This window comes from Nothoprocta perdicaria, unplaced genomic scaffold (genome assembly GCF_003342845.1).
Source record: "Nothoprocta perdicaria isolate Ctin4 unplaced genomic scaffold, notPer1 scaffold_343, whole genome shotgun sequence".
In the NCBI taxonomy this organism is placed as follows: Eukaryota; Metazoa; Chordata; class Aves; order Tinamiformes; family Tinamidae; genus Nothoprocta; species Nothoprocta perdicaria.
The window spans coordinates 168,876-194,117 of record NW_020455581.1 but is presented as its reverse complement, the minus strand read 5'-3'; the positions used below and the strand labels follow the sequence as shown (position 1 = coordinate 194,117).

The window sequence follows — 25,242 nt, the reverse complement described above, 5'->3', positions numbered from 1 at the left end:
CCACGTGCTGATGCCTGGGTTGTTGTCTCACTATACTGATGCAATGTCATTCTTATCATCTTGCTCAGGAAGGACCATAATTTTCAGTTCTGTGAAGCACTTTCTCAAACTGTTATCTGCTAGACTGGGGCACATCCCTTTAGGATAGACATGTATTTTTCTCTGAGACTATTGTCATGTTTTTATCATTAATAAAATGCTTCTTGATCATCTTTATTACTTAGACTGCTCTCTCAATATGGAGTCTCTTGGCGATTTCCTGATGCTAGAGGACAGTGTTGCTTTTAGCCAGTTCTCCTTGTTCATCTTGGCAGCTTTCTCTTTATACCTTCTTACCTGATGCTTTTCCAGCTCCAGCAAATKATTTCTGACTGCCCTTACATTTCTCACCAAGTCATGTTCCTCTCTTGGTAGCTTTGGGTCATCGTTGTCCTAACTAGGGAAATTTTGGGAAGTTATGTCAACAGGATTCCCAGTGGACTTGACAGAACACATAGCCTTGAGGTACTGGCATGGTCTGTCTCATTTAGAGTACCTTAAACCTTCACAAGCTAAGATATTTTCAGTTTGTTTTCTCCCTGCAGTCTAACAGAATTTGTTAACTTTCTCTCTGAATCTGCAGAAAGTGTAGCATGAATGTGTATATTGTATATATTGCATAATAAATTAGTGAAAAGGTTGGAGCCTTACACTTAGTAATACATAGAATAGAATACAATTTTCTTAGAATACAATTTCCAGATAYGATACTTATCTGAATAAAAAATATGGACAAGCTTTTAAATTTAAATAAAAGTAAGTTAATAGTACTTCTTAATRAAATATTTCTCTGTAAACTGGCAAAAATACTTTGAAGGAAAAAATCTATTGCCTGTTGAAGCAGGAAAACAATTCAATGCCTGGAGGACCTATGAGTTGTAGTGTATTTATTTTGTATTTTATACCATACCATTTTGTCTTTTAAAAACTTTTTTCAAYGGTTTGATAGATGTCACATTTTATTTTTCCTTCAGATTATTTGAAGAATTATATGAAGATCAYGGAGATACCCTCTCTCTGCAATATGGAGGTTCTCAACTTGTCCACAGAGTCAAAACCTACAGAAAGATAGCTCCGTGGACCCAGCATTCCAAAGATATTATGCAAACACTCTCAAGATATTATAGCAATGCTTTCTCAGGTAAAATATTTTAAGTACTTTGGATAGTAAGTATAAATAATACTTATTACATTATTATAAACATATATAACAAATAATTGAATATATATATATATAAAATAAGCCACTATGTGGGAAACCATTTATTTGTGAATAATTGATACTATGATTGTTTTAGAGCCCATCTATATGATCATTTCCAAATAATTCAGTAAAATCTTGTAAATGGATATTCTGGTTTGGTCAAGTCTTTATGTCATACCCTATTAAAATGCAYGTTGTATTGTGCAGCCTTTTTTCTTAGAGTGAGTTAGGTGCTATAGAAAGTATTCAGCAAATGTTCACAGTCTTGTAACTGCCAGTGACTTTTGTGGCTCAGTAGAGAAGCAGATAAGCTGTTACATTGCATGTATATGACATATGTATGTCATATGTATGTGTAACGCTGCTAACTAGGGAAGGAAGTGGATTTTTAAAACCAGATACTGATTGGCTATTGGTGTGGCTGTCATTATATTATTTATCACAATCCTTTAAAAAAAAAAAAAACAGCTGAACTATCCTGTTTGCACGACAGCATTTTCTTGTTTCTACTCTGACAGACTTTCCTTTAATGGTTATGAATTGTACATTGCCTATTTACCGTAGAAAATATCTGAAGAAAATAGAGGATGCATCACTGGAAGTATTTTGGTTATAAACCATTAAGTTACCTTAGAAATAAGAAGGTCACCCAGCTAAGAATCAGATATTCTTTGACAACCTCTTTGACAGGCATTCTGAATAGCTGAATTCTAACATTTTTCTTTGCAGTTGTCAAGGAAATTAGGAAACAATATTCCAAACATTATTTTTCTTGCTTTTATGCTTTTAGAAAGTAATGTGACATTGCAGACATCAGTGTGAGAGATGCAGCATGCATAATAAACTTCTGGAATAATCTTTTTATGCACAAACAGAATTGGCCATAGTAAACTACCTTTTAGTGGTATATGAAGTAAACTTAATTATTATGCCCTTTTAGTCATGGGATGTTATAGTCTCAATTGTGTTGAATCTCGCATGATTTAGTGATTTGTCATGGAGGGCAGTTGTAAGCTCAGACTGGGAGCAGTTAATTGTTTTAGGCTAATTCAGTTAAATGTCCCATTCAGTTCCTGGTGTTTTTTTTTTCATGTGATCTTAAAAATGTGCTGATCTACACGTACATTGCAATATCTTTTGAAAAACCACTGCAGTCTTCCTATTTCAGTACACAATTTTAACATTCGGTGTTAAAAATGAAAGAATAAAACTTGTTTGCACTTTTTTTTCTGTTCTACATGTAATGTGACATTTATTTAGAAAAGAGAGATTTGCCATCTGCAGAGGAAGAATTATCTGAAAAGCTCTCTAACTTCTTGTGTGTGGCCAGTGTTTCAAAGAAAGATAAAAATTTACTTTTTTTTTTTTTTTTTGAATTAATTCATAAAATTGTCCAGCCCTTAAAATAAGAGGATGAGGCAAGGGAGGATTATTTCCTTTCAGGTTAAATATCTCCTTTGCCAATAACTTGCATATAAATGCACCTACCTGAAGATTCATCCTTAGAAGATCTTTGTTTTGTGACCAATCTTCAGCTTGAGAGCTGAGATGTAAAACAGCAGGACATTTACTGCTAAATGTTCTACATTTTAAGTTTAAAACGCAGCTGCACAAGCTGAAACAGTAAGTGCAAAAAAAGCTTAAGTTCTGAAGCACTGTAACATTTAACAGGGCAGTCATTTGCTACTGAAGAGAAGTAATGCTTTACCATGCTACTGCCAGGGCCAGATCAACATAACTAATTGTTTCAAATTAAAGCTGCTTTTACAACAAATCTCATCTGTCGTATCAGTAGTGAGATAGTTCCTTAACTGAATTATTCTGTTTCACTCTGATATTGTTAACAATTTCAAAATACCTTCTGTTCTCTGCAGGGAAAAAAAAAAAAAAAGAGCAACAGATATTCATCTCTGCTCTTAACTTTTACAAACTCTCATCAGACTTAACCTATTTCTCAGGCTCCTCCAGTTTCTATGTTCAAAATAGAGAGTTTTGGGGAGGGGGTTCAGCAATTTCCTTGGAATAACTAAAATAACTTATTAGGAGGAAAGAATATATGTTTTTGCTCATGACTTTGCCTTTCTTCGTGACTTTCAGTGTCACAAAGACACTGAAAGACTTTCAGTGTCACAAAGACAACCTCAACAAGGCTTTTTTTCAAGTCCTCCTTGCCTCCTCCAAAGGACTGTGCATCTTTTGCCATGTCTCGCGCTTCTTGCTTTACTGCAACATGTTATAAAATCTTTGCTCTCATTTTCATGCATCCTTAAAGAAATGGAYTGAAAAAAAAAAACAGCGGGCAGAGTAGTGGAAATGGATCCATTTTAAATTATTGTGGCAGCGGTGAGGGACTGAACTCCAGAGCAAGATTTATTTTTATGGAGGCTCTAGGCAGAACTTCTGCTCAGCATAAAGGCAGCTTCAAATGGAGCCCAGTCACAGTGGCTGAAGCCCAGAGCTCCCAATAGGAATCTTAGGACGCTCACGTTCCTTGTGTGAAGAACAAACCTAACAAGGGAATGRCTGGTGGGGACTGAGCTGCACCACGTTCCTAGCAGCAATTGTGCCTCTTGTCTCGCAGATGCAGACCGGCAGGACTCCATCAACCTGTTCCTGGGAGTATTCAAGCCTACAGAAGGAAAACCACACCTCTGGGAGCTTCCCACCGATTTTTATTTGCACCACAAGAACACGCTCGGTCTRTCACCGACCAGGCGAAGGTATTTTGCTGTTCTTTCATTTTTCTTCCCTCTTGCCTTAATAAATTTCAAAAAAGAATGCAGTTAACCAAGCTGGGCAGTTTGTCAAAGTGGAACAAAAACTCCTTTACTATTTTTTCAAGTTTTTCTAAAAAAGAATTGAAAAATACAGCCTTTTGAAAGATGCTATAAAAATGTTGGAGACTAGTGTTTTGCAGGATTTCCTTTAGGACTTTTTATGCCCTATGTACAGAATAAAAAAGGTTTTTTTCAGCTGAACTCCTATCCTGTAGCGTGAAATGATTTACTGTCTTATTGAAGGCAAGTTTGCCAGTGTCCCCTTAAACTATATGCAGGTGTGGTTTTATTGGTCGGCTTTATTAAATTTGTGTTGAAATTGAGATTGCGATGAGCCTTCCATTAATTTAATTGTGTAATGCACTTAGTCTGCAGCTGTGAATATGAAGCAGCCTGTAGTATTTTTTAACTTCTAGCCTTATCTGGCTCATTTTGAAGCTTTTTTTTTCTTGATTTGTTTCCCRTTGTAGTTGCACAGAATATAGAAATCATAGAGCTAAAACATAGAAGTTTTAAAGTATTATTTTGACATGATRGCTTCATATGGAATAATGTCATTGAAGATTCTAAGTCCTGAGTATAAAGAATACTTTTCTGAGTTCCTTAATAGTGGTGATGCTAGACTTGCACTTGACTATCTGCCTTAGAAATTTTAYTATTTATATTTTTCTTCATTTTCTTCTCTGTAAACCTTTGTTTCCTAAAGCATAGAGCTGAATATCTGCACTTAGATTTTTACCTGGAGAGGAATGGAAGTGTTTGAGGAGAGCAAAAAAGCCCTATGGGCTACTTATGCCATTAACCTATCATGGCAGCCAGCGTGTGATATAACTGTTTCTAAATTGCAATCCTTTTGTATAGTCTCCTGAGGCTTTTGTTGATGCTTGCTCTTATCAGCCATGTAGCAAAGTGCTAGTTCAGCCACATATGAAACACTCAATGTTAATTTTATTGCCTATTGATCATGTGCAGTGCTGGATGTACAAGTGAATCTAGTTGATACACAACCAATATATGAATGGTCCAGTGTACCTTTCATCTCCTACTCATTCGTCAAAAACTGTCTCTTATTTGTCATAGATACTGTTCTCAGATGAAATAGAATATTTTTTAAAAATAGTAGTGTTCTTCATTTACTTGTTAATTAGTCTCACCTTTCATTCTGGTTKAAATTTATCTTCTGAGCATTTATAATATTTAACCAAAATGGCTTTTCTTGTGGACATAATGATGCTTCCATGTAGTGATTTGAGGGATGAGAAGAAACTCTTCCAAGTAATTTTGGTTTGTCTACCAGACTATTTTACAAGCCCGTTGAATGGCCTCTTCCTGTCTTTTTGTGCAATGCCTCTATTTGGTTACTTGGGCACAGCAGCAAAGGAGATAATGCTGAAAACTTGGAATGAAAACAAAAATTTCCATTGACAAATAAAAGAAGAGAAGGATTGAAGCTGTAATTGAAGCTTCTTTTGACTATCTGTGCCTCATCTGTATTTTATCTGTTTCTATATTAGAAAGAAGAAATTTCATAATGAATTTCACATAYTGCTTATATATTATTTGTCTGATTCAAATGAAAGCCCTGGGAGAGATGGGTGGGAAGGATTCCTKTTGTCTGTTTTTGCAGTTTTTATGCAACAGGAAAACTGGGTAACTATGCTTATGTAGGTGCATAGTTTGTGAAGGCAGTGGAAAAAATGACCTCCTAGGATGTCCTGAAAAATCACTTTGAGGGGTGGGATTGTCAAGCAACTCCTTTTGTTTTGATAAGCCAAACACTGTTGTTTAAATGGAAGTGTGATGAACAAATCTGTGTACAGTTCTGCATATGGGAAATACTCAGGAATGGGAAATTGTGGGTATGGGAATATCCCTGTTGTTTCTGCTCCAGCTAGCTGGCAGTACTGACATCGATAGGAGATAACCCTGTGATTCTGTGAATGCAGCCCTTGCAATATTGTGATTACTTATATATTTGAAATCAAATCAGCGAAGATAGCTGGGTGTCTTTTGCAGCTAAGTGATAACATTARGTAGTAGAAACTGTCAGAATGATTTAAAGAAAGAAAAACGAAGTATATTTGAGAAGAAAAAATCAAAGTACGTAAACATGAATGACAGATAGAACACACTGTTTTCTGGGTGTTGCCTGACTGCCTTTGTTTGCTTTTTCAGAAATAGTGCGTAAGCTTCCAGCAGAGCTTGCTTTTGCTGTTAGCTCTGCCAACATAGAGTTGGCAGACTTGGGACAGCTGTCATATCAAAATGGCTTTCTACATGAAGAAGTCAACTGCTTTGACAATGTTCAAATGTCATTTAACTGTTTTATATCAGGGACTAGCTAGAGCTTTGTTTTCAGAACTGGAGCTTAAATATCACTACCGTAGGTAAGCATCTGAAATAACCTTGTGTTCAATGAAGACCATCCCTCCCTCATATTTTTATGGCGCTTGAAGAGATATACATCCTCAGAATAAAGTTTGAGCCTATTAATATCCTTTTTCCAGGGCTAATTCTTTATTTTCTGCCATACTTGAGCTATAAAGATGTATGTATCAATGTGACACTATAGTTGTTCAGTTAGCCTTTGCAGATATTCACATTGGATGCAAGACCAAGTCTCCTGTGTCACTTGTGTGTCCGTCTTTCCTGTACAGCTACACTTTCTGGTGGACCACAGGAGTGCTAAAGCATTTACCACTTCCTTTTGATGAAGGTAGGAACTGTGTTCATACATTCCCATAGACAATGTCATGGAAAAAAAAGAGTTTTAGTTACTAAGAACATAAAAATCTGTGATCCAAGAAACACTATTTCCGCAATGATTGCTAAACTTTTTTTCTTTCTTTTTCACAAGAAACTGATTTTTTCAGCTGCAAGATGCAAGAGAGATTTAACTCTTCAGTTTTAGAGTCAGATAATAGAGATCAGTGTTGAAAACTTAATATACTTATATAAAACGTTATATACTTATTTATAATTTGTATGATCATTGCAAAAGCTGTCTTTTGTTTGTTTTCTTGTCTTAGAGGGAATATAGCTGTTAGAAAAATGCCAGGTAAGGTGGCTAGGTAAAATGGTTATTTATTTTGACTTCTGCTGAGTTAGCAAAAAAAGAAAATGTTACGGTTTGTGTTTTTCCCAGTGACATGTGCTGAAAACCGACGCAAGCTGATAGTGAAGAGGTTCCACAAGTATGAAGAGGAAATTGATATCCACAATGAATTTTTTCGGCCATATGAGTTGAGCAGTTTCGATGAGACCTTCTGCTTGGCGATGACCAATTCTACCCGGTACATTGGGGATGTTTGGGAATAGTAAAACCTGATGTGATAGTAAAGCTTGATGTGGCTTAAATGTACATTTGATTTACTTGACTGTACAAAGGCAACGTGGTAGAGGCGGGTCTTTTTGTGTGAGTGGTAGTGGTTTGGAAAAGCTTCAAATTTAGTAAACTTTGTGAACCTAAACAGCAATGCCAAAGTGGCAGTGCAGCTCTAAGCAAGTCTATTAAGATAGCATTAAAACGTACAATTCTCTTCCCCTCTTGAGTGTACATTCGTAGGCTGGAATGGTTGAACATTCATAGACTGAGAAATGGACCTCTGTGGACTTTGTCTGTCACAGAGMCTAACCCTTTTTTTTCCTAGTTGTTCTGCTTTCATTTTATCATTTTACATTTGTCATTGAACTGTTYTCTTCAGTTCATCAGGTTGTCACAGCTCAGCGTATCTGTGTATATGTTTTCTTTGTTTCTTTGGCAGCAATCAGTTGTGTATTGCAAGCATAATCTTAATCATGCTTTAGATAAACGACTTCCATGCAAATTATGTTTCATGTRGCTTTTTGACCCAGTCTGAGTATTGGCAGCATCTTGAAAACAATGCAGCTCTGTCATAAGGTTTCCTTGGTACAGGRATATGTCATTGCCCCAGCCTCCTCGGCAAGTGGTGATGTTTGCCGCAGTGTTATGTGAATATGTAATGCAATTGAAAGCTTTTTAAATGCCTAGGAGTTCARTATTTACATGACTTTAACCTGTAGTGACAAAGTTATAACTTGATAATAATGTTTTGGGGGGGTTTCTTTTTGACTTTAAAAGGGGATGTTACAGGTTCTTCTGAAAGTTTTGAAAGGTGTATTTTGTGTGTTAAACTCTGTTCATGGATGTTTTTTCCGCTCTCTTTTGCCAGAGATTTTATGCCCAAGAATGTGGGCATTGATCCGAGTCCATTTACTGTTCGTAAACCTGATGAAACTGGAAAATCGGTATTGGGGTAAGTCTGAAAAAACAGGAAATTTTGTTCTGATTTAATGATAGTGAAAGTCATGCATGAGATTAAAAGTCCAAACCTCTCTTTCTAGATGGATTCATAAACCAGTGCAACTGAACAGACTATTGCATAATTCAGTGGGTTTTTTTGTTAATGCAGGCCATAGGTACACAGATTCAGGATGCAGTGCCGTGCAGCTTTGTTTCTTAAACAGGTGTTTTAAAGTTTATAACTTCTTAAAAGTTTATAGCTTTAAACTTTTTTTAAAGTTTAAAACTTTTATTAGTTTTTTAAAGTTTATAATACTACTTAAGTGAAAAGTACAGAGAAGAATGAATACAAAGTTAAGTTACTGTAAATCTAAAATAAATGAAAGYGATATATTCTGTTCCATAGGAAATGGAAAAACTTCCCTGATGGTATACTGTGGAATTGTTGTATAATTTGGAAATCATCTATATAACTTATGAATTTTCTTAGACACTGGGAATTCTTTATCATGCTTTATTGATTTTTTTCTACTTTGTTATTTAAGTAAAATCCACTCAAAAACCTTTTATCTAGAATACGGTTACAGAAGTGATTAAAATTTGATCATCTCTTCATTCTTTTGACAACTTGTATTGTCTATTGAAGATGGACAGGAATGCATATCGGTTTTTTCTTCTTAAAAAAAGATACTTTTGAATAAATACAATTTGTCATGATAAAGGAGCAGCTGCCRATTTCAGCAGTTTTTGATCAAAAGCATTATAGAAAAATTATTTATAAATAAAATGAAATGGAACAACAGATTCTTTGAACAGATTAAGGTTTCATTCAGCTATTTTCTCATCCTGGACTTATTTTGTTACTTTATTTATTCTGCTGTTGTGTTTGATCAGCTGTATCACATACTGGTTATAAAAACTCTTCCTGAGGCACTTCACTCTCTCCTGGATATTTCATACTAAGGAAACCTTTATCAGTAGTGAATAAACCTGTGCTGTCGTAAGTCTTAAGCTCTTCCTAAAACTTAAGTTCTGTGTTTTTTAAAGCAACAGTGTTCTGTTCCAGTTCTGTTAATAACTATAAAATTTAACTATCTCATAGGTCACATTCATTTGTGCTCTGACCCTGAAGGATACACTGTCAATAAATGGTGAGAGTAGACTTTGCTTATCACTAGCAGAATCTGATTGCATACTACTGATATTCTCTGTGAACAAACAAGAAGACTTTTTGACAATTATACACTGTGTGAGTAGGTAGATGCTTTTGAAGAAAAGGTTTATTCTTCTGCATTCTTATATGTATTACCTAGCTCTTCTCTCTAGATATACCATGAAATCCCTGGCCACCTCACATCTTTCTCCAGCTGTTTTTTCTTGTTCTGCACTGGGGCACTGGGGGATTGGTACTGGGTAGAGCCTCACCTGGATTTATTACTGAAAACAACATTTACAACAGTGAGGTGGTGTTATCTCATAGCCACATTCTATTGGGTATAAACTTCTCCAGCACAGTCCATATGAGCAAGTGAGATCTTTTGAGGGGGGAATCCTGTCACTGTGAGCCTTTTCTCTCAACTACACACCTTTTTCTATTACTAAGTTCTTGTATTTTCTAATTCATTATCCGTTTAGGGAAGTGCTAGCAAATCTCTGACACAAAGCTCTGTTGCTCTCAGTGGATGAGTTTTTGGCTTGTAGCTCAACTGTTATCGTTTTGAGTTGACTTTGTCACATCCAAATTCTTTTCTCCTCATTCTTTTGTAACTTTTTCACCCCGTTCCTTTCAGGAATCTATCTAAGAGATCTGTTCCAAGGGAAGTGGCTTTCTTTACTGAATTTAAATGCAAAAAAAAAAAAAAAAAAAGTTAATTTAAGACTTCTTTTTCTACAGAAATGGTCCCCATTGAAAAAAAAAAATGTTTTGATGTCATTGCCACTTTTCTTAAGTCATATATGACTATATGGTGATTTTAACATCAGTAGTTTCATAACATTCATCAGTAGAATCATTTTTCTTTTTTCATGATCTGCTTCAGGATGGTACACCTGCTTCAATGTCCTGATCCAGTCATGAAGACAGAATTATATTTGTTTCATGGTCAGAATTTATTAGTACAATGTTGCCTGATTCCTCAGAGTATTGGGAGGCTTTTTTATAGGTATTGGTTCTTGCCTCCTCTCATGCCCCCATTTTAACACGGCTGCTTCTTTCTAACTACCTTTCTGAGAATTGTCTTTGAACCAGAACCGGAACAAGGGTACAGAATAATGCTCTGTCTTTACATCTAGGAATTATAACCTGAATTCTTGATGTGCCAGAGGATGTAATGCCCATGATCTGATTTGGACATGACTAGAACAAGTGCTGGCAGTTCTTGGTGACTCCTAATGTGATGTTGCACATGCATTACATGCAAGCATCACTTTGAACTTGTGTCAGAGCCACTGATCGTTGTCCTGTACAGTCATTGTCCTGCCAGAAGTTGGGAATTGAATTGTCCAGGTCCTGCTTTGGACAGGGGATCCCATTCCACTTCCCTCTGCTSTCTGTGTTGGTAGTGCCAGGTGGCTCTTCTGCACCAGGCAAGCTCACATCACCGATTTGAAAGGGTAGGGGTTGATGTTTCCTGAAGAACACAATCTACATATCAAAGAAGAACAAGATAATTAAGAAACACCGTGTTAGACATGCTGCCATGACTATCGTGTACAAATAATGGTGAACAAGGCTGCCCTGTTCTTAAYTATGGTGATTAGTATTCCATTAGGCATATCCAAGGAGGCCACGTTTTCTGTCTGCTATGCAAAGAGTTTGCTGTCCTCCTTTCTGGCCACTTTGCCATGTTCTGAATTAGAACAGAAACAAATAGATTTTATTTGTTTGCTTTATAAACCTGGTAGAGATGATTTCTTTGCCTTGAGTATTTTTCAGCATCTTCTGGTCTACTAGAAAATTTCTTGAGGATTTGTTTAATCTGTTTTTGTCTGTGTGTGTTTTGGTCACTGGGCTTTCTTTTCAATTTTCAAAGTAGTCCCTGGCTTCAGTTAGTTCCTGAGCTTCTTTTTGTTTGGTTAAGGGATGGATAGTCATCCCCTTCTGACTTKCACCTCATTTACAAATGTAGGGAAGATTGAAACCTTTATGTGAAGATTATGTCTTTAATTTTCTTCAAAGAAAATGTAATTTATCTTCTTAACATTCTGTATGTTCCTATCTAAGGAGATACCACTTTCTGCTGGGTCAAAAATTTAGCTTAACTGTTTTCACCTAGGGCATTTACTCCAGGTGTAAGAATTCTTTTGACCTGTTGTATATCCATGGGGCTTTTTATGCCCTTGGGCCAAGAACCTCTAAAAGGAGCTATATGTCCATATACTCAACAAAAAGTAAATCAATTCGGGGATTCAAAAGATGAGCAGCAGGTTGCTCCAAGGGATAATACACCTCTTGCCTTCAAGTAAGATAACAACTGAAATTTAAAATACCCTTTGCTAACATGTTCTTGCTTTGATGAATATGCACTGCCTTTTGTAATAGGAACAAAAGTAATAGAGAAGAAACTGTACTGCAGCGCAAAACCGCGGCGAGCGCTCCGCCACCGCCGAGCGAGGAAGCCGTGTCAAGTAGTTCTGAGGATGATTCTGGAACAGACAAAGAGGAGGAAGGTGCTGTTTCTCAACGCTCAACTCCGGTGAAGGTGACTGACACGGGAGATAGCACAAAAATCACAGAGGTAAGGGATGRCTGTGGAGAAGGAGGAGAATTATGAATTTAAAATTCTTCAGACTTTTTTTTTAAGTGTTTTTTAATAGTAAGTATTATGGAACAATCGAAAGGAGAGTATTAAAAAGTTAGGAAGGAGAGGTCTTGGGCATATCTTCTTTCACAGAATCATTGAATCCTTAAGGTTGGATGGAACCTTTAGAGGTCATCTAATCCAACCCCCGTRCACATGCAGGGTCACCTAGAGCACATGGCACAGGATTGTGTCCACACAGGTTTGGAGGATSTCTAGAGAAGGAGAAATCYAGGAATCCTGGAGAAATTCAGGAGATTTCTTTGCACAGATATTAGCAAAATTGGTAATAAAGCTTTGCCCTTCTTCCTATTGTGTAGGCATTTTCACAGCTTACAGTGAACAACATTTTCCAAAAAAAAATAGAAAATCTTGTTTGAAACCTATGGCATATGGAAGGGAGGCAGGTCAGGTGTAGTCTTTAAAATTATGTATAAAATGCGTCTGTGCTAGTGTGTTAKTTCAGAGCAGGAGTGCCCTTCTCATCCCTCATTGCATACCATGCTTTGCCTTAAATAATGGGCTTACCTTTATGTATGCAAAAGGCATTCCTTTGGGATGAAAGTAAATTGGGAGATACTCTCCAGGAGTACCCGATGTACATACCTAGTGACATCCTGACTAGTGTTTGTCTGCACTTTGGTGTTATCACACTTGTAGAAATAAATTGTGTATATTAGTGCTCAAAAAATGCTAGAAACTTATGCTTTTAGGTCTTGTGTAAATACGGTTATTTCAGAATAATTGGATATTTGGTCAGAGATTTGAATTTTGGTCTTCTCTTTACATCAGCATTCCTTGTAGACTTAGAAGAAGAAAACAGCTTGTTCTTATCTATTTGTRTCTCTTAGAAGCTTAAATGAACAAAATGTGCTTGTACTCCATCTTAGATATATCTTTCTTGGATTTTTCTTTGTGGATCTTTTTGAACTAAAAGCAAACCACTTGTAGTTGKCTTCCTTGCAGTTACCCTTGTCTTGTCTGTAATTTCTTCATTTAACACTGAACCTTTACACCTAGTAGGAATGTATGTGTGTGAATTACCTTCTTGTTATAGTTTCCTGACGTTGACTGATGTGATTATGTAACATATAAGACGGAATAGTTGTCTTCAGCATGAAATTTTTGGTGATTTCACAACTGACAACAGGAAAGCTGAACAGAGCATGTTTTTAACAAACATTTTTTCATTTGTTAAACCCAGGACAGGATTTAATACATGGTAATGTGCCCTACAAGTATTATTTATTCTCCATATGTATTGTTTTATCTGATATATCTTTGAAAAATCCTTTCTTTTCTTGTTAAATAAGCATCTTGAATATTTCTAGTAAATAACTTTTATTAAAAATATGTGCATAAGCTTAATTTGTGACAATTGTCAGGTATGTGAGAAACTTGTTTGTCTTTGCTTGTCCTTATTGCAGTTACTTTCAGATTTAGAAGTAATTCTGTTCTTTCAAGCAAGCTTGTTTTTTGGTACAGTATCCTCAGTCTGAAACTTTGTTTTTATGTTCCAGAACGTAGTCCAATCCACAAAAGACGTCTATGGAGTTAATCTTTCAGATGTTCCTTCAGAAGATGATCTTGCAATATACACAAGGTGAGATAAATTCCCAGTGGTTATCAGTGAATGATAATTGAAATTAGTTCCAAACAGCCTGTCAGAAGTGCTGCCTTTGATACTTACCTAAATTCTGTATTTTAGAAATATTGGGACGACTCTCATATTCTAGGTTGGTTGGTTGGTTTGTTTTCAAATCAGACTCCTTTCAGAACTCTTTCAACTCTGACTTCAGTGGAAATTACACAGATATGCATAATTTTTGTATTTCCAAATGCAAAATTTGGAATTTAAATGAAGTGAAGGATGCTTCAACAGAAATAAGTCATTTAGTATTCTCCTAGAAATTAATAAGCAGGTTCCAAATCAATAGCAATTTCATGATTCTAAAGTAGGTAGTTTGTGATTTTCACATTTGAACAAGTGTTGAATAACACTAACTTCGAATTGGTCATAAGTGACATAGGCTTTTATTTTAAAAAAATAGAATTTTTTTTCTTATTGTCTCATGTGTAGAGGTATATATTAGCTGTTGCATCTTATTAAGATTGAAATACTTGTATGACTTTCAGTATTCCAGGAAAATTATTTTTCTGATTAATACTCCACTTTTTTTTTCCGTTTTAAATATCTTGACCTTTTGAGATTGAAATATAAAATTGTGTTTTTCATAGGGAAATCTGAGGCATTTACTGTACCTGATGGAGATTCCCCATCAGGAACATCAGGAAAAGAATTGAGAAAAGTGATTAGAATACATGAGGAACTTGCATTGTAACAGCATAGATGTTTATAAGCCTTACTTCAGTGAATAAGAGTAAAGTGTTGCATTGTGCAAGGCTAAATACATCTCTGTTAGAGTTGCAGACCCACTCTTAGATGGTCCATCAGGTTACAGTAGAGTTCAGCTGCTGCTCCTCCACAGCCAGAGGCTGCTGCCTTATCAGGAGCAGATAGAGGTAAGAGTTGGTGGGACAGCATCAAGTTATCACCTGCCCGCTCCTCCTAAGTTTTAGCAGACACAGAAAGTGCTGCTTTTACCCCAGGGTAACTTGGACTCCTACCCTGTCTTACCCAGTCATCRCCACCCTGCAGGAGCCGTGAGTTGCCATCTCCCCAAGAAAAAACAGCAAATTAACAGTTTGTTTCCCAAAATAAAAGTTAGCGACTCCCAAAGTGTTAGAAGCAGTTCCTGAATTGCTGTAACCCATATAGAGCACTGGCTGTGTGATAAACCAATGTTTCAAACACCTGCTTAGACTGTACAATTAATGGAATAAAAGAAAATGTGCAAGAAAACTAAACATCCTCTCAAGAAAACCCTGGGTATATATGTTGGAATGAATACTTGTGACATGTTTCCTAATGTGTGGTAGCAGTAACTACCTTGTTATATGTGAACCACCATCGGCAGTTTGTGAATGAAATTTTAATTCACTGTGAGTTCTTTTTAGGTGATAAATTATGATTATTTCATCAGTCCTTTTCAGACATTTTAAGAAAAAAATACTAGTTTTTATTTTCATTGAAAGGCCTTTTTATACTAATTTATTTAAGGATAGCTACGTTTCCTGCCTTATTTTCAAGTTTCCCATTTCTAGCTGTTTCCTACATGCTGACGCATTTGATGCTATTAAACTTGAGGCTTTTTCTCATTATCTCTGCTGAAGTTGTTAAGTTTATCTATGTTCTTTATTTTTACCTCTAGAGACAGTTCAAACACTGTCAATTGGATCATTTCCCTTTGGCATATGTGATAGCTGCTCTTGTTCTGGAAATGTCCCACTGCCAACTGGTGTCCACTACAAGGCACTTGGTGCTGAAGAGCAACTCTGTGATAACATCCAGGATTGGAATTATATCCCATTTTAGCATTTTTCAGGCTAGACTAACATTCAGYCTATAACGACAGCAGTAGTTATATTGTTTCCAAGTAAAAAAATCTTGTGTTTGTTTCCTCGAATCAATACAGATTTTAAAAATATAGTAATTATAAATTGGCAACTCCTCTTTTTWTTTTAGCAACAGGACATAGCACTACTTATGGTCCTGCTGTATTTATGGATGTGCTGATTTTTATGGAAAGTATAGATTTTACTGAGATCCATCCACAATGTACATCAGTTGAGAATAGCAGCWATTTATTTCACAGTAGGATTACCGTTCTCACTACAAGTCATCTTCTAGTGCTATAACAGAGGAAATGGRGACATAAGAGACATCTTGACTAGGTGTCACTTGACATTGCATTTGCATTGTCACTGACACTGCATTTGCAGTTGCATTTTTAAACAATTATTTGCATCAGGTTTTGCTCTCTATGAACTTGCAGATATAAAGGACCTCAGATTAAGCTGCTTTATATAAAGTCATCTGTAGTAACTATATGTGCAAAGGAAAAGTAATTTGAATCTGTGCAGCCCWCTTTTACATACATCTGAGGTAATTCGTGTTATTTCATATCAAAATTGGAGTAATTTGAAGGTGTATACAGCAGCTACTGATAGCACTTATTAATGCCAGGTAACTCGTGTTAATTTAAGGCTTTTTCAGAGTTTTGAAAAACTTGAAGCAGCTAGTGAAAATGCTTACATTCAACCCAAGCATAGCTCACCACTGGCTTGCCTATATTTGCATTTTAAGCTTCTTCCAATAGCAGATTTTAAGTTTCTTCCAATAGCAGACTATTAAAGGAAGACCTTTAATAGTKTTCTTTATTCCTACTGATAATTCTGTTATTTAGAAGAACAGGGTTTATTCTTAGAACATTTAAAGTAATGTTGCTTATACTGACTAGTTAAATTTGGAATTAATTTGTTTATGATGCTGTCATAAATACAATATGTAACTTGAGTGGAGAGAGGGGGGGAAAAAGCTGCACTAAGTTGTTTATGAATRTATTCATAATTGTACACTCATGTGTGTGCTTGCTTTTGCACTGTTAATTATCTCCTATTAAAATGAAGTAAATATTTCCAAAATAAACCAATAGTACTATTTTAAGTTAAAAGCTGAATATTYAACCAGAAAGTCAGCATCGGAATATTGAAGAATTAAAATTACAAATAATGTTTAATTACTTCTGTTTTAATAGCATAAATGTGTTGAAGACCAGAATTAAGTTGAAATATGTAAATTTATATATATAATCTAAAAAAAAGAGTGAATAATACTCGCAGTTAACTCTTATTTTTATTTTCCTGCAATTCATTGCCAAGAGAAAAATAAAAGCAGTATTTTGCATCTTCAGTGTCTTCCAGAAAACATTTGGAGACAGGGAGAATTCTCCCCAAGGACTCTGCTGGTAAATTGAAAGCTGGGCTGACAGCATTTCACATGAATCAGATTGATAAAATTTGGCTGGGAACTGACTTAAATATGAAACCTGAGTGGTTTTATGTCAATTGTGTTGACTTTTCCCACAGGTCRTCCAGCAGACTGATTCTTTTGGAAAAGACAGCAATTCCTTTTGCAGGAAGTCAGCTCTAGTAAGCTGCCTATTTTACAGCAAGAGAGGTTTATACCAGCTATTCTCCATCATTAGGAAATGATGGTCCCATTTCTGTCTGATTAAATGCTAAATTATACAACTTCATAGACAAATTCAAGCTATAGAAGCTGCGAAGTCTCGCATTCACCCACCATACATAAGCAAGAGATTTTAAAATATTTTACAAGAGAGGTTGATCGTGATCACCGGTTTACCTGTCATGACAGAATGACTCATGTTTTGTACCATTTTTGCTGGAAGTTCTCTTTCTTTGATTTATTCTTCTGTCATTATTCAGATTTGTCCAGCTGGGACAGAGTCAACATAAACAAGACAAGAGCAGTCAACAATTTTGCTCAAAACACCAACTGGACAGAGTGATACATCTGTAAGTACTCTTCTTATCCCCTCTTCCTTTAACTATTTTTTTCCTTTTTTAAACTTTCTTCATTAGACCTGAAAAGTCACTGGGTGCATTTAGTGTTACAATGGTTATACTTCGGTTCTGTTGCTTTTACTCTGTTTCTTTTATGGCATAAAGCAATTCAATATGTAGGATGAAGAATCAGCTTCCCACTTCTCCCTATGTTGAAACAATTTGTAATTTTAAAAATGCATTTTTCAGGGATGTTGTTACGGTTTTTTTCTTTTTTTTTTTTTTAGTTTTTGGGGTATTTTTTAGCTTTTGTGTTAGCAAGATTTTTGTGTTCAAGTAATAGTGAAGATAAAATTATCACAATTCAAAGTATTGAAGCTACTGCACTTTTTATTGCTGTTATTGCTTTTGAAAGAGAGAGTTTGAAAAGGATTGATTACTTAGGAATACTTCACAGAAGCACTCAAAATTGCAATTCAGTCTTCCACTTAGTGTGAAGTTATCTAAATGTATTTGTCTGAGAAAGCTACACATGCTCTTTATTTTAACAGACACTTGAGGTGTCTTGCAAAGTCAAAAGGAAGATTTTTCTTTCTTTTCTCATTGGCCAAATGTTGGAGAGAATGGAGTAAAGGACAACTCCACGTTTTGTGTGCTCGATGCCCATCTTTGCTACTGGAATCAGAGGATCAATGCTACCTTAAACCACTTGGCAGTGTGCTTTAACCAAAAAGATATTGCACAGACATTATTTCATCAGTTAAAATCCTCTGCATTTTCCTCAGAAGTATCACCTTGTTTTTGGTTGTCTGCTTTAATAGTGAATGTGTCGGTGATACTTTGAGCTGGTGGGGCATTTTCTTCCCCCTGAACACTGCATTTGTCACAGTAGATAAATTTTACCTCTTCATGAACTGCTCCAAAGAAGTAAATAGGTAATGGTAAGTTGCAAAGTCAAACTCCAGACAGTTCTTGTCTATGGCACGCTTTGGATACTTTAATCCCTAAAGATTACTGGGGGGGTCATTTTCAACAGTCGGGGTAGGATGAGATTAATTGCTATCCGGGCATATCTGCTGTATGGAGTAACTTAAAAATGGAGTAACTTAAAAATGGAGTAACTATCCATTAATGTGAAAAATATCCCTAATATGGAAATCATAGTGGGTGCGCATGTTGAAAATCTATCCTGAAGGAGGGAATTCTACTATTTGTGGTATTGCTTTGGTTATCTTATATCAAAAGAGGATCATTATATTATCCAGATATCATGGTACTATGAAAACAGGTCTTTGGCATTTAGTTGATCGACTAATAAGCATTAATAAGCATATGCTTTGTATATGAATATGTCTGTTTTTTTGATGAAATTTATCTGATGGATATTAACAGGTTGACAAATTGTAAAATTCCTTTTTTATACGTGAAGCACCAGCTGAATATTTTCTAGTTTTGAGAAGTCATTATTTAGAACTAATTTTATAACAAGAATACATTTGCTGTTAACAAAAATGATTCTCTTTGTGTAGCTGCAAAATCTCCTATAACATTTTTGACAGTGTCAAAGATTGCAATCATTCCTTTTTTTGACCTCTTAACGTAGAGTAGAATATTCTCCGTGCTATTCTACTCAAAATGAGCAAGTTAGAGGCTTTGTGCACGGTTTTGATAGCTTTTGGGCAGAGTCAGAACACTCTTCTTTCCCAGGTGTAATTTCTATGTGTTTCTGAATAGAAGAMGTGTAAAAGTCCCAGAACACACAAATCTGTGCCTCTTGAAGTCGTACAGATTGTCTTTTGCTGCCAGTCCTAATAAACATGTTCTTCTGTGTACATCCTAGAAGAAGCAGTACTTTATAGTCAGTAGAGTTTTTTTTTCAATAGTCTTTAAAGTCTCTGCACAAGTTAATTTTTCTCCCATCTTTTGTTCTGCCTTTTTTTTTCTTTTTTTTAAACAACTTTTTAATACTGTTCAGACAGTGACAGATGGTTCTTTTGAGAAAAGTCATAAATGTAGCTGTGCTTAAAGGCATGTTGTTCACTTCTGGAGAAAAGAAACTTCTTTTCTATGCACTGAAGTTGGAATTGCTGTTTTGAATTTCCTTGGAGAATACTAACCTATTAAGGTACAAAATGGCATGACTGTATTGAGATTAGCTTGAAAGAGGAAGGCTTTTCAGTAACTGCAGTGAAGATGCAGCTCGCATGCTGTTGGACATGTTGGATTTTCTTATTTCTTCTGGAGTCCTTTCGGAAATTGAAAAATTATGGTAACTTGCATTATTTTGATGAAAACTGTACTTTAAAGCAAAAAATATCTGACAAGTTGCCTATTTATGAACCTACTCTGCCATATGAGCATTTTCTGGCATGTGTTGTAGAAGTAGTGAAGGAAGAATCTCCTGTCTTAAGTTTTGAAACTACATATAGATTAGAAGGGGGGGRAAAAAGGGCACTTGAACAGAGTGTATATAGTAATGCAGTGAAACTTCAGCATTCAGATATATTTTATACAGTCTATACTGTCAAAGTTCCCTTAATGTTAAATGTGTAACTTTTTTCCTAACTGAAGGGTATCTAACTTCCCCTTGTCCTCTGAGTATCATTGGTCAGGCATCACTGAAACTGAATAACAGCTAATTGTATACAAGTGGTATATGGGCTTTTTTTCTGTTTGTTTCTGTGGGTATACACACTAGATACATGATTTTCCCCCCAAGGCACAGGATATGAAGAAACACCCTATATCAGTGAGCAACAAAACACCTTATACTTAGCATTTTTGTTACCTTATGAAATGTTTTACTTGCATCCTTGAAATCCAATACTTCAAAAATAACATTTATTTTACTGAAGTAAAAATAGTGAATTTTTWAAATTTGTGATTTTAATGAAGTGTTTTATAACCCTAGCTACTTTTGAAAGTTGATAGTTCCAAGTAGAGCAATCCTCTTTTTCATTCAATGGTTCTTTATGAATTTGTTAGTATCAGGTTTGTTTCTTGGTGAGTAAATATGAAGCCATCACTTGTTTATAATAGCACTAAAGAAGAGATTATTATACAACTTGTCATCTTCCTGGCTATTCAAACCCTAGGAGTTCTAAAGGTAGGGAAGGAAGTTCTTACATTATATGACAGAAGGAGTAAATGAATAAAGGCTCTTCAGAATGATAAATATATTTAGTGTTTGCAGTAAATTTGTGCTAAATATCTACATGATCTCTTGACAATTGCTGTGGAATCAGTAAATGGAGGAGTGTCCATAGAGAGTCAGTAAGTGAATTTGGAAACTCCAGGTTATCTTGGAGTCTCAAGCATGCTGGTGTTCTGCAACCCTCTGCCTTAAATATGTACCTCAATATCTTGTTTCATGACAGAATAACTTTCATAATTTAGAAAATTTCAATAAAAATTTACACAAAAAACTGTTACTAATATTCAGGAAAGATGTAGGGAAAAAAAAGCTTATATTTTGTCATCTGTTTAAATCCCAATCTACTTTAATCACATATTCTGCCCTTCATTAAGAGAGCCTTACTGATAAACATCCCTTTGTTAGAACAGCACCTAGGCTTAGAGTGGGTTTTTATCCTTAGTTGCCCCTTTGAATCTTCCCAGGGGAGTGTGAAGAGATTCTGATTTAATCCACAACTCATATGGTTTCTTCCCATCCTGGAAATAGGGTAGCTATGCCTCTTAATTAAAGTAGCATTGCTTCAGTTCCTTGGAGATGTAAATATCTTTGTTAGGTTGGGAATCAGCTATATTACTTTCCTGCTTAATTAAAAAACTCTTTGCTTCTTTGAGGGATGAAATTCTTTCTTGATGGTTTATTTGTATTAATTTTACTTGGAAATGTCTTTGCACTGGATCTCGTATTCAGTAACATCTGTATATTAAGAAACATACTTGAYCTAAACCTCTGGATACCTCTAGATAAAATAAATGTATGTAGCTCACTAGTAGCTTTTAACTGAGACTTGAGAGTAACCATTGTGGGGTAACCAGTCCAACGTTTTACTTGTAAATGTGTTACCACAACTTTAATTTCTATTCAATATTCCCTTGACTCACATATATCTACTGTTCTAGTATTCTAAAAATAGCTTTTTGGGTTAGTCTTTTGCGTATCTTTCCTCTCTTTTTAAACAAATACAGAGAATTTCTCTAGATCTCTCACATTTATTGCCTGTGAGAATTCTCTTGAAATTGACTGGTGAGACTGTTTATAAATTGCCTAGTTTGTGTTTTCTGGTCTAATGTTGAAAGTTCACTCTTCATTGTGATTCTGATGCTCCAGCACTGTAAATATGCCTGTCTTCTACAAAATGTCTTGACTAAGCTGACTGTTATTGGGAGTAACTTAATTTTATATTCTGGGGAAGGGGCTTTAAAGTCATTGTGGGCCCTTTCCAGGAAAGTACCAGTTACTGCATGTTAGTTTAAAAACACAAAAGAATATCAGGAATTGAGAGCAAAATAAAAAGTGGCATTTTGTAATTTGGGGGTTAGCATTCACTTTTAGTCACACATCTCAAAAATAGCACTACTAGAAAAGCTCTGGAGAASAGCAGTAGTATGATTTGAATTGAGGACTCTTCAGAAAAGAGCTGGCTTGCGAGTGAATGAAATAAGTAGGGCTACATTGTGGTGATTTGTTAAAATGACCTGTAGTGAAGCTTGACAGATGAAATAGTTTCTTCTTATGTTTAAGTCAGTGTGTGGATGATGGGAGAAGGTAGTAGGACAGCTAAGCCAGGTCTAACAGCTCGTTGCCACCAAAAGGGGGAGGTCCTGCTCTTTCTCTCCTTCCTTCTCATGTATTTTTCCATTTACTTGGGCAAACTTTGGCTCATTATACTGCTCTTTAAGGCTGGCCAGCTCGTCACTCTACAGCCAACTAGCTCAGCAAAAAGAGCAAATAGGTTTCTGAAAATTCATTGGTGAGGTGAATCAGACCAGTGAAAGCCTCAATCAGCATCATGGCCAGCATAGAAGAGGCAAAGCCCTCACATAGGAATGATTTTCTTCTTCAYGTTCATCTGTTCTGTCAATATCGAGCTTTGATCACTCCTGGATAGAGAGCTCACGTGCCGAGCGCTTGGGCTAGAGCTGTCAGTTGGGATTCGGAATGCTCTAACAAAACTGTTACTGTTTATCCTCCCTGTTTTGATTATTTAGATCATCATTTTGGTTTATTCATGTCCATTTCCGATTTTGAAAAAGAAGAAAGTTGAGCATCCCATTTAAATACTTGAATCCTCACACCTGAAATCTGGGTCCTTCATATTTCCTCCATGTCCATACTGACTTGTGAATATAAAATAACAAATAAAAAATGTCTGTTAAATCTGATGGTGAATCTAGTTGTTTCTGTATTCTATATAAAGGACTTACTGTTTGGGAGRGGCACGACACCTTCTTGGCTTTCTGATGATGAAAGTGTTAGATGAAAATTCCAAAGATCTTTCTTGAAACCTTCCCTGCTGACAAGGAAGTTCCATGGAGACGAGTAATTTGCCTTCATCGCTTATTTGTTTGCAGTCCCTGACTATGAGTATTTAGGCTCAACTTAATTTAGAACTGTCTTACTCAATATGAATGTTAGCTTTTGCTTTCTAAAAAAAAATAGAATGGTCTCCCCTCCTTTTTTTTTTTTAGTTTTCTTACAGTATTTTGTTTTGTTTTGTCTTGTCCTTCCACCAGGCTCATTCCCTTTGGATGTAGCTAACATCATCCTGCTTAAAAGGCTTTTCTTTCCGCAGAGGTCACCTTTCTGTATCAGGTGTTTGCCCTTCTCTCAAGTTTCTTCTGTCTGCAGTGCAGAGAAGCAGTTCCTAACTTGGTCTGTATAATTCTCATTTAGATGTATACCTGGAAAGATAATCTCTTCTTTCTCTCAGGCTTGAAATTATGTATGCTCTTGGAGTTTCAAGTGACAGTCCTGGGACCTGGATGCTGCTCAGGTTTTGTGTCTGGTACATTCTGCAAGAAGGAAGTTGCAGTAGCRCATAGTACTTGACAGAGCTGATTTCTTGTCTTTTAGTCCTCTCCACTGCCACTGAACACGACAGAAACTTTGTATGTAGGAATCAGTGCCTAAATAAGGAAGAATCTGCTGAAGACTCTTTGAAGAGCAGAACAACAGTTTAAGGGGGATACCATTTGTGGGGGAAAAAATAAACAATCTTCACTCGTCAGAGTTTTGTAGGTCAGATATATTTGCTTGGGAATCAAACAAGGCACTAGAGTACATTTTGTCTGCCTTTTGAGCTATCTTTTGGAGATCCGAGGAGAATTATTGTTGAAATAGCTGGCGACTTTCTAGTGCTGGCTGTACTTCTGAGAGCCAAGCACATCATCCTGCACATCTCCTTTAAATTATGGGTCATCTTTGTTGTAACTGAATATTTATATCATATTTTATGGTAAAGACAGTTTCTTTCCTGGTAAAACCATGATACCATCAAGCCTCTTCATAAGTAGAATGAAAACAACTGAATTTTGTATGATAAGGATGCTGATCTTCAGAACATATTGTTAGCAGTTTTGTCAATTAGTTTTCATTTTAAGGTTGTAGAGCTACAGATATCCCTGTGATAGAGAGACATACTAGCAAAGTAACATGCTATTCTTCATGATGCTATTCTAAGATATTAAACTTATTCAGTATATTAGGTTTTTAAATAAATAGTGTTATAGACATTACTTTAAATGACTGGATAATATAAGCACTGTACAAAAGTTTAGTGCTTAATACAGAGTTATTAATGAAAATTGGTATGCATGGACATGCTGTTCTTTCATTATATTTTTAGCATATTGAAGCAAGTAGGTGGAAAATTAAGATTTAGTTACTAAATGCTTGAAATTAAATACACTTTGCCAGCCAGTTTCCAACCTATCCAGGAGAGATGGTTCTTGGCTCGTTAGCACTTGGGAAATGTCCTGTCTTGAGAAACGAATCAATAAATAAGAAAGACATGAAATTAGTGCAGTGTTTTTGTTTTGTTTTTAATGAAATAATTGTTCAGTTGCTAGCAGAATAAACAGACCAGCTACATTTGAATAAATTCCTTCTTTTGGGGTTAATGGCATTGGGTGCATTAGTTCAKTGTCAATGTACTGGATGTACTAGTGTCAAATACCACTCTGTAGTTTTTATTTAAATGCTATTAAACCAGGTGAGTAAGTATATGCAGAGGAATTGTGGGTGTTTTGGGACAAAAAATGACTTTTCAAGTATACAAATATGAATTTAGAGGACTAATTTTTACTATCAGTTCTGAAAACATCTACTTTACTATTTTATGATCAACTGGAAAAATATGTCAGTGATTATGAGAAGAAAACATCTTTACTGGAAAAGGAAAATAGAAAAGGTTGAGTATGATGGAATTTCCAAAATACTATTCATAGAGATTTCTAATTAAAAAAAAAAAAAGCTAACAGCATCAATTTACTGAGAATATTGTTTGTTTTTAGATTTGTTCGGTGGATCTTTATCATAAGATTTTTTTGGAATAACATCTTTTGCCATGAATCCAACATCAGATCGACCCTACAGAGATTCTTGCTGCCTTAGATAAACTAATGTGATATGTATCAGAAATGAAATGCAGTATAGCCAGATAAAGAAACTAGTTGCTCTAAAAAATCAGACTTCATGAATTCATATAAATTGTGGGATTTTTTTGGAGGAACCTGTGAAAAATACTACGATTCAAC

The 25,242-nt window shown here is 35.6% G+C and overlaps 1 protein-coding gene across 1 annotated transcript in view; it reads left to right on the top strand.

The window, feature by feature from the left end:
- The window catches only part of FIG4 (FIG4 phosphoinositide 5-phosphatase), a 61,387-nt gene that overhangs the window by 31,159 nt on the left and 4,986 nt on the right, over positions 1–25,242 (top strand). The window contains exons 15-22 of the mRNA XM_026043970.1: positions 1,014–1,180; positions 3,825–3,963; positions 6,678–6,736; positions 7,166–7,313; positions 8,214–8,297; positions 11,826–12,021; positions 13,605–13,687; positions 17,437–17,526. Coding sequence (XP_025899755.1) covers positions 1,014–1,180; positions 3,825–3,963; positions 6,678–6,736; positions 7,166–7,313; positions 8,214–8,297; positions 11,826–12,021; positions 13,605–13,687; positions 17,437–17,526 — 966 coding nt within the window. The remainder of the gene's footprint in view (positions 1–1,013; positions 1,181–3,824; positions 3,964–6,677; positions 6,737–7,165; positions 7,314–8,213; positions 8,298–11,825; positions 12,022–13,604; positions 13,688–17,436; positions 17,527–25,242) is intronic.